Below are 16,099 nucleotides of genomic sequence, written 5' to 3'. Positions count from 1 at the left end.
TGTTTGTAACAGTGTGTATCAATACTTTTCCACAACACGCGGGCTTGGAAGATTTTACATAAGATAAAATCAAAATCCTGTGATAACATGTTTTCATTTAATAAGTATGTGTTTCTTTCTTTCCTAAACAATACAGGTATATGCAAGTTCTCATTATTATGCTAACGAAAAGCCCCGTGGACAGGCAACCATTTATTGTGCGTGAAGGGCACAGAGTACAGTCATGCATCATCTTCCGTAAACAATATCGCTTTTTAATTTTACATAGACAACATCAGCGAGTGTGAATAACAAAAAAAATAAAACACACTGCCATCTTACAATATGTCATGGTTCAGTGTAAACGCATCATGAGCTCTTACCTTTTGTTAGCTCTGAGCAGCACTGCAGAGCTTCACAATGGCTTCTGATTTAATGAGAACACTAAACTTTTGCAGATGTTTAATTCTAGGCAAATGTACAGTAAAAAAAAACAAAAAAAACTGGCAATTAGAGGCGGGTTTTATATATCCTTCACAAACGAGCTATGATATTGGGATACCCGACTACTTACCATGTCAGGGTGATTACTCACACCGAGTTTTTATTTTGCTCAATTTGAAATTTCTTACACTTAAATTAATGAGCAAGTCTATATCTTCTTCTCATCCTTTTGACTATTTTCAAAGAACTATCAATTCTGACATCAACTCTCTTTCCATGCACGCACGCTGAGGTGCAAGCATGATAGAATGCTAATTTGCACTGAGAGAAGTAACACATTACCTGGATTAGTGTAGCCATTTGCTAACTAACTTGAAGCCATCAGTCAATTAATTTGCATTATGAAGTTAGCATAATTACATTTTCCAATTACTGTAATAATCCCCAAAATGCAATTCACACGGTCAGAAAATGGAAGGCTTGTTTGTTTACAGGATTTATTTACAGAGTTTACAAGGAATGTGCACAGTGTAACAATCCTTTTATATTTAAATGCATGTTATTCCTAGAACTCTGATATTCCAAATAACTACCTCTAATACATTGTATACAATCATAGAGAAACACTAGAATAACTGAGCAAAAAAAAAAAAAAATTAAAATCAATAGCCACTAATTCTGGATTGTTTGTCAAAGCAGGATTTATTTGTACCGAAATGTTAAGCACGTTTCTCTTTGTTTACTCTGTTGTCATTTTTCATCATTTTATTTGACAAATCTCTGTGACAGACAGCGTCATCTACGGTTATGTCAGGCCATAACACTTGGAAGCCCTGGTTTAACAGAGTGCCAGCTTACTCCCACCCACAACCCACAATATGGGCAGTTTCTGACAGTGAAGATACAGCACAGGACCAGGCTTCCTGTTTCTCAACAGGGTCTCATCTAACCAAATACTGTTTATAAGCCCTTTTACTTTGTCCTGAACTAGGCCTAAAATCCCAAAAGCATTGTTTGTGTGAGTGTTTCAGCCATATATTTCTAACGTCTTGCAAAATATGGCCTTCTGGCACCGAAAGACATTCAAAACAGAACTAAAATTACAGTATCAGGTCCTCAGCCTGCCTCAGACAGCAGGAATACCAAAGTCAAGCCACAAGAAAAAGACAAAAGCAGACGGACAACTACAGCCAAGCGCCACAGATCTCTGGAGCGCTTGCTAGGGGCAAGGCTGGAGGATGTACAACTTTGTTGGAAGGGATGCCCAAGGCGCTTAAAGGATTACTTCCAGAAAATTGATTTGACAGGAGGGCTTTTTCTTAGCTTCAATGTGCTTTCTACTATTGTTTTTGAGGATTTATGGTACCCAAACAGAGGCCAATTACCAGTTCAACTGATGTGAAGGGCAACAAGGACACCCTCACAATACAATAATCGAGAGCACCTTTCATGAATAAAACACTTCAAGGCAGCGTACAACAGACAACTATTATAAAATAAATACTAGAGCCAGTATGCTACAAAACTCAGCCAGCAGCACCAATAATCTACCAGTAATAATGTAGTTAATTCATAAAAGTTTAAGCCATTCCTAGTTTTAGTTTAAATTAGACCCACCTTGTAACATTTGTACATTACTCACTCATAAATGCTCACAAGAAAACCTGGATTGGTGCTAACTGCCATACATCAGGGTGCTTATATTTTGCTGAACTGGGTTAACCCATTGGCTTTTCAGATTTATGATATGGCCAAATCACAAACCAGCTTGTGAGACAGAGGATCATATTTCTATTTAATCTCCGTCTGTTCCTCTTCGCACAGATCATCTCTGTGGGTTTGGTATTACAATTAACAGACCCCCGGTCTCGCCATCTAAAGCCTGACAGCAATATTCACATGGGCTGGCAATGAAAGCGCTCCCCCGATGCTGTGTAGAGTAACGTCACGAGACACTGCAGGAACGGAACCAAGCATCACAGGTTAGGCAGCAGTGGGGAAGCGCTTTACAGCTGCCCATGTACCCGTGAGCCCCACAGGCAGCATTTCAAAAGGATAGGCATGTATTCATTATATTTATGAACACAGGCACAAAGAGAATTGGAATTTAGGGAAATCAAGAGAAATGCTCATCAGATCACACACATGGAGAATATAAAATGGGCTCTGCAGGAGGGAATTATAAAACCACAGTAGGAGAGAGAGAGAGAGAGAGAGAGAGAGAGAGAGAGGACTAAAAGCAGGTCGCTAGCAAAAAAAACATGAAACTTTCAGGAGCTACAGAGCAGCAGGTATTTTAGAGATTAGGCCGAGCGTGAATCCTCGTGTAACAGAAAACACAGGCAGAGAGCTGTGCAGAAGGCTGCACTGTACAAAATTAGATGAAAGAAAATAGCTTTAAAAGAAATCTAAAATTAACAGAAAAATCTGGCAAGATTTAGTAGAAGGGACAAGCATCATACAGTTGAAGGGTTTAAAAAAAAAAAAAAAAAGACTGCCAATGTATAGCAATCTATGACCTACATGATGACTTTGAGGAGCATTTGTAACTAATCATACCTGAGAATATTGGGTTTAACAACATAATTACTTTCTCGATTTTTAAATAATTTCCCACTTTCCACATCTCATGCACCACACCAGATTTTGTTAAAAAAAAAAAAAAAAAAGTTTAAGCAGCTGCTTGTTTCGACCTGTGTTGCAGGGCAGAGCCACCCAGTGAGGCTGGAATCAGGCAAGTGAGACTGGCAAGGTCCTCCGAAGCAACAGCTTAAACTGTCTAAATGCATAGTGTGATCGGAAAATATATGACATACATATATGTGTATACATATACATATGTGTATACATATACATTACACATATATATATATATATATATATATATATATATATACACACACACACACAGTGCCTTGCAAAAGTATTCAGACCACTGACCAATTCTCTCATATTACTAAATTACAAATGGTACATTGAAATTTCATTCTGTTTGATATTTTATTTTAAAACACCGAAACTCAAAATCAATTATTGTAAGGTGACATTGGTTTTATGTTGGGAAATATTTTTAAGAAAAATAAAAAACTGAAATATCTTGCTTGCATAAGTATTCAACCCCCACACATTAATATTTGGTAGAGCCACCTTTCGCTGCAATAACAGCTTCAAGTCTTTTGGGGTAAGTATGTACCAGCTTTGCACACAGTGTCGGAGTGATTTTGGCCCATTCTTCTTGGCAGGTTTGCACCAGGTTGTTCATCGCAGCTGGGTCACTCTCATGCTTTCTGGCAAACTCCAGATGTGCTTTCAGATGGTACTTTTTGAGTAACGGCTTCTTTCTTGCCACCCTCCCATACAGGCCAGTGTTATGCAGAGCTCTTGATATGGTTGACTGGTGCACCATTACTCCACTCCCAGCCACTGAACTCTGTAGCTCCTTCAAAGTGATTGTTGGCCTCTCTGTGGCTTCTCTCACAAGTCGTCTCCTTGTTTGAGCGCTGAGTTTTGAGGGACAGTCTTTTCTTGGCAGTGCCTGGGTGGTCTGTTGCAGCTTCCACTTCCTGATTATTGATCCAACTGTGCTCACTGGGATATCCAAACACTTGGATATTATTTTGTACCCTTTTCCCTAATCTATGCATTTGTATTACTTTATCTCTAAGTTCTGTAGAATGCTCTTTGGTCTTCATTTTCCTTCAGATTCACAGCCTGACCAATGATCCTTCAACAGTGGGGGTTTTTATCCAGAAAACGTGACAGCAACTTTAATGGTTCACAGGTGGAGGCCAATGGTAAGGTAATTGTGTCCTCGTTAGGGCAATTTCTTTCATCGGTGTAAACTGGGAGCTTCCACAGCACAGGGGTTGAATACTTATGCAAGCAAGATATTTCAGTTTTTTATTTTTCTTAAATATTTCCCAACATAAAACCAATGTCACCTTAAAATAATTGATTTTGAGTTTCAGTGTTTTAAAATAAAATATCAAACAGAACGAAATTTCAATGTACCATTTGTAATTCAGTAATATGAGAGAATTGGGCAGGGGTCTAAATACTTTTGCAAGGCACTGTATATATACATATATATGTGTGTGTATATACATATATATGTGTGTATATATATGTGTGTGTGTGTAATATATATATATATATATATATATATATATATATATATATATATATATTTTTTTTTTAAAGAAACAAAACAGGGGAAAAGTACAAATGTTTCTAACGTCAAGAAGGAAGGATGTGAATTGTAAAAGTTATCATTTATGTAAGCTCACAATAAAACTTGGAATAGCTCAAAATGCTATACAATGGCAGTCTTTTTTTCCCAACCCTGCTGTTTTGGGTATCAGTATTGCAGAACTGGGTCCACTAATTAAAAAAAAAAAAAAAAAAGGAAACAAAAAAAAAAAGTTTTGGTTAAAGCACACAGCATAAAAAACAAAACCTTTTGCTATCTGTGTCCAGTTAATAAAATTCAAATAATATAAATGTAACGGACCTCTCCAGGAGGATGATTGACACTGGCACATCGGGGAGTGACATTCGGGAGAACCTCTATAATCTAGCAGAGAGAGACAGCAGGCGGGGTTTTTTTTTCTTGTTTTACAAATGCAAATTTTACAAAAGATGTGCAGAAAATTCAGATTGGGTTTTGCCTTTAAAAGAAACATTGGAATTCTTTCTGAAGCATAGCACTTTAATTACGATATCCATAACTGCAATTAAATCTCCCTTTACAGTCAAAGGCAAACAGCAGGTAATTGTAGCTACAACACTTGACTTTTCTTGCACATCTCTAACAATGTTAAACATTCATAGTTGCTCCCCTTGACATACATTTACTTTTGTTAAAATACATGAGATTTAAAGCCAGTCAGTTCACTATTTTTGGGGGGGGGTAAAATTGCAAAATCCATTCCATTTATAATTTAAAAAATAAAATAAAAACTGCATGCACTTCTAAGATCATGGGGAGGATTCTTGAAACATTCACTCCACAATATAATGTAATTTACAATTTTTTTCTGAAATGAGAAAAACACCACCTGTTAAAGCCTGCTTGCAGCTTTGGGTCTTTTAGTGGATCCTTGCTTGTTTTAGTTAATTTTTTTTTTTTCTCGTTTCAAAAATAAATGGTTCAGGTTATATGTTGGAGTAAACGCCTCTGGAGAACTGACCCCATTACTACTGTACTTAAACAAAACACATCAGTTAGCATTGCATAACAAATATCAAATACACAAGTCTATATTAATGTAAAAAAAACAGCCTAACAATCTGCAGCCAAGCATAGAGAAACTCAACCACATTAGACAGGTTATCATTCTGCACATACTGTATCAAGCAAAGCTTATTTCATTTGAATAGTAACCCTACACAAAGTTGTTCTATTGGGGGCCCTGCGAGATAAAACTAGGACTATACAGGTCCTACTTTATTTCAACAATAAATACTAAAGACGGCAGTGTTGCGTAGCAGGAACTCAGCTCATCCTTACTGTGTTCTGCACTGTACTTATTACAGCAATCTCTTTCAGAATGATTACGTTGATATAGACATTGAAGAATAACTTACGTTTAATATTGACATGTCAGCTTAGTGTTTAACATTGTGAATGGGACAGCAACCTTAACTCAAGTGTGAACTCTGGCACAGTATTAAAAGATACCCAACACGGAAATAAAAAAAGGTTTAAAAGTCGCTCTTGTAAGACACAGGGGGGAAGTACTGTATCTGTGTTGGAGAGGGTTAAAAGCGTATTTTTTTAGCATAGCAAGTTGCTAGCATTCTTTTTCAATTTGCCTGCAATTTTAAAAAAACAAACATGCTGAAGAATGTGCTCATTGCTAAAAACAAACCACGCATTTAATGAATATAGCCCATGTTTCTGTGACAATGGCACCTTCAAATCTCAACCTGCTTCCAACGAGTGATGCTGTTTTAGTAGAACTGGTCTATATATATATATATATTTTAACACCACATTTACAATAATGGATGAATGTAATGTTCAACAAATATATTTATATAAAAATGTGTGCAATAAACAAACTAGATACACAAATAAAATAAAAAGCTGCATGCCAATCATGCAAATACCAATCCAGATTGATTATTTTATGTTGCTATCCAACCAGCTTTTTATGGTCATATTACATTGATAAAACAGGACAGCCAGAAGTAAAAGCATACTGCAGAACACACACGAAGGACTGAGATGATTGTTATTATATAAAGAACTGCAGATATCTGGTGGCATAACGTGTCACAGACAGGCTGAATTAAGCAAGAAGCGCTGTTTTGATCAAAACACACCCAAATCAATATCAACTCACATAAGTGAATAGAAAGCATGCAAGCCAAGCTTACCTGGGTAGGCCATGTTCTTAGGATTTCCGTAGGGTGTCCCTGGCTGAACGGGACTGTAAACAGGATTCATTGTGGAAGACAGTCTACTTTTGCTGGAAAGCAAACACAGAACATACAATTAGAGGTGTGCTGAGTAAATAATGGAGTACACTACACTATTCTTACTCACTTCGTTCAGAATATTATTTGCATTTCACAAGTTCACTGAATGATTAAAATCTAACAAGGATAGGAAAAGGCAACACCAGGTAACCACAGTGCACTGGTTTTCAGTATTTGGTTTATCACTATGAACTGTAAAACTGCTGTTCTGTAATTGAAAAAAAAATGTAGATGTGGTTGCCTGGTACTGAGGGAGCAATGTATTCAAACTAAGAAGAAATCATTCACTTGGTGGACTACAAGTAACTGAGTAGTGTTTCTGATTATACAGAGGACTGCTAAACTCTAGTTTTTTTTGCTGTTGTTGGGGGTGTTTTATCAATCAAAACCTAAAATCACATGTTACCACATGAACTGCCGTTCAGACACCTTGAATCAGTGAAATTGTTTTTAGAAGAAATTAAATATATAAAACGATATTGCAGTTCTGTTGAATAGCTCTATGCAAACATACGCATCACAGGCGTAATGAAACACCAATGACTAGATTCAATACATAATAATAACACAATAATAACAGTAACATTATGGACATGCATTCTCTCTATAATGACTAACAATTTCAAAATGTGTGCCAGTGTCGGTAAATGAAGGGTGTGAATGAACAGTTTTTATTTTTGCTCTGTTTAAGTGATCCAGTGCATCTTCTTATGGCAGGATGTTTGATATGGATTGCGCCATAGAACAAGGAAATGGACGACAGAGCAAATACAAAGGCTACTGAAGAAGAAAAAAACAAAAAAGAAAATGGATGTTATATAAAAAAAAAAAACACCAATACAGATCCTGAGATAATTTGATTGAAATAAAATTTGCATGAGTTTTTGTTTTCCTGTTCTGTACTTGAAAATTGAGGTTAAATTAATGAAAAACAAGAATAAAATTAACACTGTATTGGAATTCAGGTCACAAACTAAAAGTTGTAACCACTGGCAGCTGTAATTAATACTTTAGACACCCCCCTTCCTCATAAATCAATCTGCTGCTCTACTCTAAATGTAGAAAAAAAAAACAGCAGCCGATTGATGTGGACGTCCTGAAGAATCTACCGCACACCCTTCAACTCCCACTGCAAGTTGGTACAGAATACACAGTATCTCCATCATTCTCAAAGGGTTCTTTCAACATCGACACCAGTGACATCCAAGCAGGTTCAAAGAAAAGCATGCAATACTGTAAATTATTTGAGAAGTGTTAAAAGTGAAAGGGAAAAACAGAATTGAAGCTGTGAAACCTTCCAACTGAAGTCATGCTCTTGGAATGCTTGTGAATTGCACAACAAAACCAGCAAGGACCTTTCAAGGTAGCCTACTAAGTGTACAGGGAATGCTTGAACACCTAAAAATACAGATCTGAGGCAATTACATAGACAATTCACAGAACAAGGCACAGGCCCCAGAAGGGTTTGCTTCCACGTTGCAATACACACGGGTATTTGGTGACTAAGAGTTCCAGAGGCCTGGGTTACAGGTGTACCAGCTGACTGTGAATGTAAACAGAATGGCACCATATTAGGACCTGGCATAAGCTCAACTAACAGTTACACAACAACATATGTACAGCAGAACCGTCAACACGTGTCAAGTTCATCAACTAACATATTAAAGCAAATGCAGTTTGTTTTGTGTTACAAGCGGTTTGGAAATCATCGACACATGGCACTGGGTAGCTGATCAGATACTTAAATAAAAAAATGGGTGGTTTTTTAGATAGAGATATATATGTATACATATATATATATATATATATATATATATATATATATATATACACCATTTTTTATTAAATTGAAAAATAAAAATCAAACCATTCAAAACACAGACGTCAGGCCAAGTTGTTTTTTTACTACTGTAGTTTAACAAGTGAAGTAAACAGCTGGGAGCAAATTATTGTGTCATTTAAAAGTTATTTGTGAGGAATCTTTTCCAGTATGTCCTCCATGAACAATAACTCTTTTCAATCTGCCTTTTATCCTTACTGTTTTGAAACGGCTTATAACCAAGCGTTGAAATTCAGTTTGCTTACCTCTCACCAGTTCCTAAGCATTACTCTAAATTTTGCCATACTTTACTTTCCTTTTGACCCAGGTGAAGCCAATTTATTCTGCCATCACCCTATTAATGTGCTTCCTGTCCTTCAGATACTGGGGCCTCATCTGGGCTCTGTGTGCAATCAAGTGCAGCGTAAAGGAATATCTGCTAAAAAGTGTCCAGAGGGCGTCACGTGATTCTAGTGCATTTGCCAACCACTCCCACCTTTCACTTCCAGAGCTCGGCAACTCTACAAAATCAACCCATCCTGACCCTAATCCAACCCCAACCCAAACCTTAAAGCAACCCCAGCCCTAAAACCTAACCCTAAAAATTAAAACTTGCCTAACTTAAATATATAACACGACAAAGAATTTGAATAATGTGTGGTCTTTCACTGACTATATCTGGATGTGCTTTTTTATGTTCTGCATTTTCTTTTTCATGACTTTTTTTATTATTATGGTAAATTACCTGCTTATTTAGGCACTCTGTGATTTCACTGGGGAAAGATAACGTAGGGTTATTGGAGTTCACAAAAAAAAAAAAAGGTAAACCTTTCACTTTCTTTTTAGCTTAATTATTGAGCGTATTGCTTCATTTAAATGGGTTTCTTTGTTAAGTTTTCAAGGCATTTTGTTTTTCGCTATTATTCATTTTTTGAATGCAAATGTTCATTTTAACCTTTTTTTTTTTTTTTAAAACAACTGTACTTGCACGTTTGGTCACCATCATAACTGTTGCATGAAACCGGAGTGTAATAATCCAGCACCTCTGCACTTAAGCATTTGTATGTCAGCTGACAAGTGTTCAGCTGATATCCCATCGCGCCTTTTTTCTTAAAGGCGTACAGCCTCTACACATGAACCCCCAATAACTCTCGCAAGCACCTGGGTACATATTTTTACGATATCACAACAAAAGGAATAGGTTTTTTTTTTTTGGTGCATATGTATAGCTATTATGTACTATATATCACCTTACAGTACAATAATGACAAAAAACGGACTGAATGATAATACCCGAAAAATAACCTTAATATTTTTTTAATAAAGTAGCCAGCGCAAATATAGTATTAGGGGGTGGATTGCGCCGGTCGCCACCTTATTTTGCCTGCATTCATGGTCACTATTTTTGCTTTGAAAAGTCATTTAACGTTTTAACCTCTCGAACTGCTTAACACAAAAAACCTGCCCCTTCAACTCTCTGATTGGTTAAATGTTGTGTCACGACGCAACACAGCTGTCATGTGGTTCCAAGTTTTTTGAGGACAAGCTCTTTCATCCAATTATTTAATTTAACTTGCAAGTGGAAAATGAAACCCATTTATAATTATCTTTATTTGTTTTTTTGTTTTTTTTCTAACTGGCGTTCATGGAGGTTTACTCAATTAGATTTGATTTTCTCAAATTTGACAGAGTACTGTTATCAACTTTAGATTCCACCTTCCAAACCTCTCCATGCTGAATTTAGAACAAGCAAAGTCCATGTTCCTTACTGCTGCTTCCTGCCTGCTGCAGTCTGTGAGATCTTGGCAGTCTTAATTAAATAAAATTGTGTTTCAATGTTAGTTAATCGGCAGAAATAGTTGGCAGATGCCAAGAAAATAACTTGGATGAAGTAAAAAGAAAATTTACAATCTCACTATTAGAACATGTGTTCCAAGCTGCCTTAACATCAGCCCTGGCTATTACTACAAAACTGTAACACATATCCACAGAGTGCAGTTTACATGCAACAGCCCCTTCGGTTAACACATGTATAATTGTACCATGTTAAAGTGATTGCACCTAACAAAATCACTCCATATGTCTTAGCTGTTGTTAAAGAAAGCAGTTTGATACTTTCAGATAAGTGTTGCACTTGCTTGGTCATTTCACTTGGTTAACCTGTCAATATCACCCTTCATTTAGAGTGCTTTATTTTGCTCTTATCTGCCCCCTATTTTACTGCACTTAATCCTGTACTTCAGAATACTGTAATCTGCCAAGTGTTTAACCTGTAGTACTTTGTATTTAATCACATCCTGATGTAACTATCACTATTTAATCATATCCTGATGTAACTATCACTATTATCTGCTGTATTATTGAATTGTGGTTTGTTACACTTATACTTTGTTTGAACAAAAGTTATTGTATTTCTTGCTCTTACTGTATTACTTGTATTGTAACACTTGAAATGTATTTGCTTACGATTGTAAGTCGCCCTGGATAAGGGCGTCTGCTAAGAAATAAATAATATTAATAACCAATCAGCTGCTTGCACCATTTACTGACATGCTTTCAGCCAATAACATGCTACAACCCAGAAGACACTGCTGATTTTGTGCCACCCCCAGGGAACTCCCGGTCACGGACGGCAAATGACATAGCCTGGATACGAACCACTGCTGATCTCCAGGCTACAGGGCGCATCCTGCACTCCAGCAGAGCGCCTTTACTGATTACGACACTCAGGAGCCCCTAAGAGTTTCATCCTTCTAAAAAATGACATTCAAATTACATTATGACTGAAGGGGATAAAACACAACAACATAATGCAACAGTAAAAGAGGAATTTATAATATGAAAATCTTAATATCCGAGGGGACACTGTGGCTGCCGTAAACTCGTTAGATGGACTGGATTGACAACAGCTTCTCGGTCTTATTTTATTCCCAGACTCATTTCTTACACTGTACAGAACCACACCAGCGTCCGGCACTCTGCTCTCCTACTGCGTCACAAGTATCTGCTCCTGCCCGCCTCACAGGTCAGCGTCACATGTTTCGAGCTCCTGCCTTCATTTTTATTTTACCGTGCATGCCCAAGGTAATTGTCTCAAGCCTGGCTGCTGATCATGATGGCAGCAGCTTACTGTACAGCTGTCAAGAGACTACAGTCTATTGGGAGAATGTCAAGATCAGATTTTTCTTTCTTCCTGAGGAATACATCATATAATCCCCATCTGGTTTTAGAGCGGCTGTTTATTTTAAAACCATCATAAATCTCCAGTACTCAGACAAAATAAACCGCAGCAGAAGGCTGCATATTTGAATGTGTGTGTGTGTGTGTGGTTGCTGGGGGGTGGGTTGTCTTTTTAAGGCAGCAAAGTCAGTCAGGTGATATAATCTTTTAGGGCAGGAATGCACTGTATACAAACTAGGCTGTCAAAAGGCTTTGCTTTACGATTGGTTAAATATATACACTTCATATTTAACCACTGCATTGTTCTCTGAATAAACAACTACAAAATGAATGTCCTGGAGTGCACTTGGAAACCAATGCTGACAAAGCCTGCGCATTCAGGGCACAGCTGAAACAAAAGCATGGTCTGGAATGGCCTATTAGTGTCTGGCCCTCTTCTCATGGGTCACACTTTAAATGTGATGCTGTCTCTCACACAATAGCAGAAAAACAGCTTTACATTTAAAAGAGTTCTCCTGTCCCTCAGAAGACTTTTAGAAGATTTTTTTTTTTTTTTTATCTCAACAGGCTACTTCATTCTGGGTGGCCTAGTTGCATATCCAGCACAACAATGACCCTCAGGGACTTACTTTGGCCACCTTGAACAAAACACAAGCTTGATTTTATTATTTTTTGTGTGTACGTTTTGGTACAGCTTTATGTCGCCCCTACCCCACAACACAGGCAGCAGTCTCAGGAGAATGCCATGGGAACAGCAGAGGGCAAACATTATATCTATATAAATGAACATTGTGTGGCTCCTCGGTTACTGTGATTAAACAAGTCGCATGTGTTTTAGGTAAGTAGGGCGTACATGCAGAAGTGAATTACATATACACTCTTGCGTGTCACGGAGCACTTTAACGTTTTAAATATATAAAGTGGTTCATTAGAGGCCAACTTTAAAACCTGTCAAATGGAGCTGAAATTCAAACCACAAATAGATCTGTGGAAAAGGCTGAAAGGGCAATCAGATCTGCCTGGCACATTCTACACCTGGGTCAGTTACCAAAGCACTCGAGCTCATCTGGAACCCAAAAGGTGACAGGAATACAAAATGGGAGCTGAGGCAATTAGTTCACTTCTAAAGGCTATATAAAAACTAACAGTATGGTATGTCAAATATGTTTAGATAGAGCAAGTTAAATTAGGAGTATGGCAAGTTCTATGCATTTTTACAGTAACAAAACACTGTTTAATCTTAAAAAAAGATATGCTCAACTAGTAAAACAGAATATTCTGGTCACAGGAGTGGCATTCCCCCTCTTGAACGAATTCCACCTGCTGCAGTAAACACAAACGCATACTGTACTGGCGTATCTGAGAACTACAGTGCATTTCAATTCATTCCAGACCCGGTAACTGCACATTCGTGTTGCATGCATCAAACTGAAGCACATTTCTGTTAATTCCCCGATACATTCATATTCTTCAATGCAATTATTAACAGAGGAATCTACTGTAATGAAATGGTAATGGAAAGAAGGCATGCACTTTTAAAAGTAGTTTAATATATCGGAGAAGACCTCAGCAAAGTCTGAAGCACAGTAAACCTCATGATGACAGCTTTTCAAAATCTCAAGGAGGGGTAATTGACTGAAGCAGCAGCAGCGAGGTCCTGTGGTCCCTGCAGGTGGAGGAAGGGTTAGAATGGGGGCAGGGGGGGGGGGGGCGGGGGAGCAACTGCACATAAAATACAATCCATTTCAAGTTGCAGCACTGGATGTAATTCTCACATTATAACTGTTAAACATGCAATCTAATTATTTACTGCACCAGTACTGGTACTATGTGCAAACAAAACAAAAAAAAAGAATGGAGAGCACAGGGACAAACTGGGAGTTTGGCTTAATTACAGCCATTCTTTGTGTGTCCGAGGGGGTTTTGTTGCCGCAACCTGATGGTCAGTTAGTCTCAGTCCATGCTGCTGTAGTTACAGTGCAGTTAGACTGAGTTATTGAATACAACTTTGCAAACATTTAGGTTGGACAGGACGTGTGATACTAAAACATTTTAAAACCTTGCATCAAACACGGCATCTCATTGTTCAGAAAACCATCAAACTGAATGGAAAACGAAACAACTGCATTTAACAAAAGCATAAAAGATTACTTCTAAAAGAGTACTGTATAGTACAGGAGGTTCTTAGAAGTACAAGATCCTCGCTTGTCAAATCCACCATATGCACAGCAGCTTCAATCTTGAACAGATTCCCACTCTAAATTCCTCCCAGTTTTCACCAAAAAGTTTCATTTGCAGGGGGAGTTGACAAGTGCAGATCTAGCAGTTTGACATTCACAATAATGGATGCATTCAGTTCTTAAAGTACCAACATGTTCTGGCAATACACTAGCATAACCAGAAGAGTCTGGAAAACGTTCCATCTGTGGGGTTTAAAAACTGTTAAAAACAACACAGATGACATGAATCTAATCCCATATCGGGTGCTCTGAATGAGACTTTCATATTAGAAACCAACAATATATATTACATTTGACATTTTCGTGTATTTCAGGGGCACTGGGCAAGGTGGCTTTTCCTTGCACCCTGCTCCATCCCCATGATATGCAGCGTCGGACATTAAAGCATTTAATGGTGCTACACTAACCTCTTCAAGTTTTGACAGCTTTCAGGTTGGTACAAGAAACTGAATTTGTCAGTAGGGTGCCCGCTTGCCATTTTCGGAAAAGCTAATGTAGGGAATGGATATGCAATCTGAAAAATACATCAAGAGTTCATGATTATAATGGACATCATCAAAATGAATACTTCATATGTTGGTACAGTAAGAGCAAGTATGACATGTACTAGCTAAACAGAGAAGGCAAGAGCTAAGGAAAACTCATGAAGCTAATCTAAACAGTGCGTGTTTAAATGAAATACACAAGTAAAAACAAAGTCGGGATATTTGTTGCTCGTTTTAGAACCTTCCAGGATTATCTGATAAGTTCCACCATCTGTGCTAAACCCCCACCCCACCCCCTACCTCCTACCTCCAGCCCTCCACCACGACATTTTAAAACCCAAATTCTTTATGAAATCTTCCAAAATAGTTTGGATATTTCTGCAAAACAAACATTTTAAATCTGTGCACAAGGACTGTAAATGATGATTTCTGTCACACACACACAAACAATGCAAGTTACCTGTTGGCAAATGCCTGCATTTTCCCCAAAAATAAATGAATATATACATTGAATTTCAAATTATTTTATTCATTAAGGAGTAAAAAACATCTTAAAATACAGTAGAAAAAGTTATTTTAGACTTCAATACATACATACATACATACATACATACATACATACATGACAAACCTGGCACAGCAAGGCAGCATACATTCGATACTCCTGGGCACTGGCAAACAATGTACACCCCCCTCCAGATTTAAACAAGTTGTCTAACCGTACAAAACTTTCATATCACACCTCTTACATACATTTAGAATTGTACACTACATGACACCTAGGCAAAAACACAAGTGGGTTAGTGTTGTGCGTGTCCTTGTGACTGGGACGACCTTGGGCCGAGATGTTATTTGAAAAAAGATAACCATATCACCAGAAACCTTCAGGTGTAGGAAGGCTTAGGGCTCAAAAACTAAATTAAGCAGTTATCAAACCGTGTTCTATAATATTATCCTTCCTGCCGGCACACTCCCCTCCCCCCTTCATAACGCATACCACGCCTTTAGCGAGCAAGATCATTAAACCACATTAAAATCCCATTTGTTTTAACAAATGGTTCATTAAAGATAGAAAGTCCTGGTCTCCAGACAGTGATAAATGAAGGACAAGTGAAGTATAGCAGCCGCATCCCCTCAGCCCTCCTCCTCCTCCACGAATGCCCCGTGCTATCGATGTTCCACCGTGTGGATACTACTATTACAGCAATGCTACATTTAGACTTATTCAATTAATCACAACTTTGCATCTAAATACAGTACGAGGAGGACCACAAAATAAGTCTGTGTGAAAGAGTAAGATTGTAGAGGTCAGCTTTAGATCACCACCAATTTTCTCAATCAAAATTCAAAAAATGGATCATTTAGAAATATCAAAGAAATAAAAAAACAAATTACTTTGCATATTGGATTCTCTCTGACTAATGCTGTAAAACCCATTCCACAGTAATCTAACATTCCAATGACATCAC

The 16,099-nt window shown here is 37.7% G+C and overlaps 1 protein-coding gene across 13 annotated transcripts in view; it reads right to left on the bottom strand.

Moving 5' to 3' along the window:
• LOC117406782 (protein FAM168A-like) overlaps nt 1–16,099 on the bottom strand; it is a 62,208-nt gene that overhangs the window by 32,082 nt on the left and 14,027 nt on the right. For 6 of the 13 annotated variants that reach the window (XM_059028322.1, XM_059028323.1, XM_059028324.1 and 3 more), the window contains exons 2-4: nt 14,553–14,659; nt 6,805–6,896; nt 4,934–4,996 (exon numbers count right to left, since the gene is read on the bottom strand). In XM_059028322.1, the coding sequence (XP_058884305.1) occupies nt 4,934–4,996; nt 6,805–6,896; nt 14,553–14,623 (226 nt within the window). In that variant the 5' untranslated portion in view covers nt 14,624–14,659. The remainder of the gene's footprint in view (nt 1–4,933; nt 4,997–6,804; nt 6,897–14,552; nt 14,660–16,099) is intronic. The other 7 variants (XM_059028325.1, XM_059028329.1, XM_059028330.1 and 4 more) reach the window with 3 other exon arrangements.

The sequence above is a fragment of the Acipenser ruthenus genome, chromosome 8, assembly GCF_902713425.1.
Source record: "Acipenser ruthenus chromosome 8, fAciRut3.2 maternal haplotype, whole genome shotgun sequence".
Classification (NCBI taxonomy): domain Eukaryota; kingdom Metazoa; phylum Chordata; class Actinopteri; order Acipenseriformes; family Acipenseridae; genus Acipenser; species Acipenser ruthenus.
Note: the sequence above shows the minus strand (reverse complement) of the source record. Positions and strands in the feature narration are given on the sequence as shown.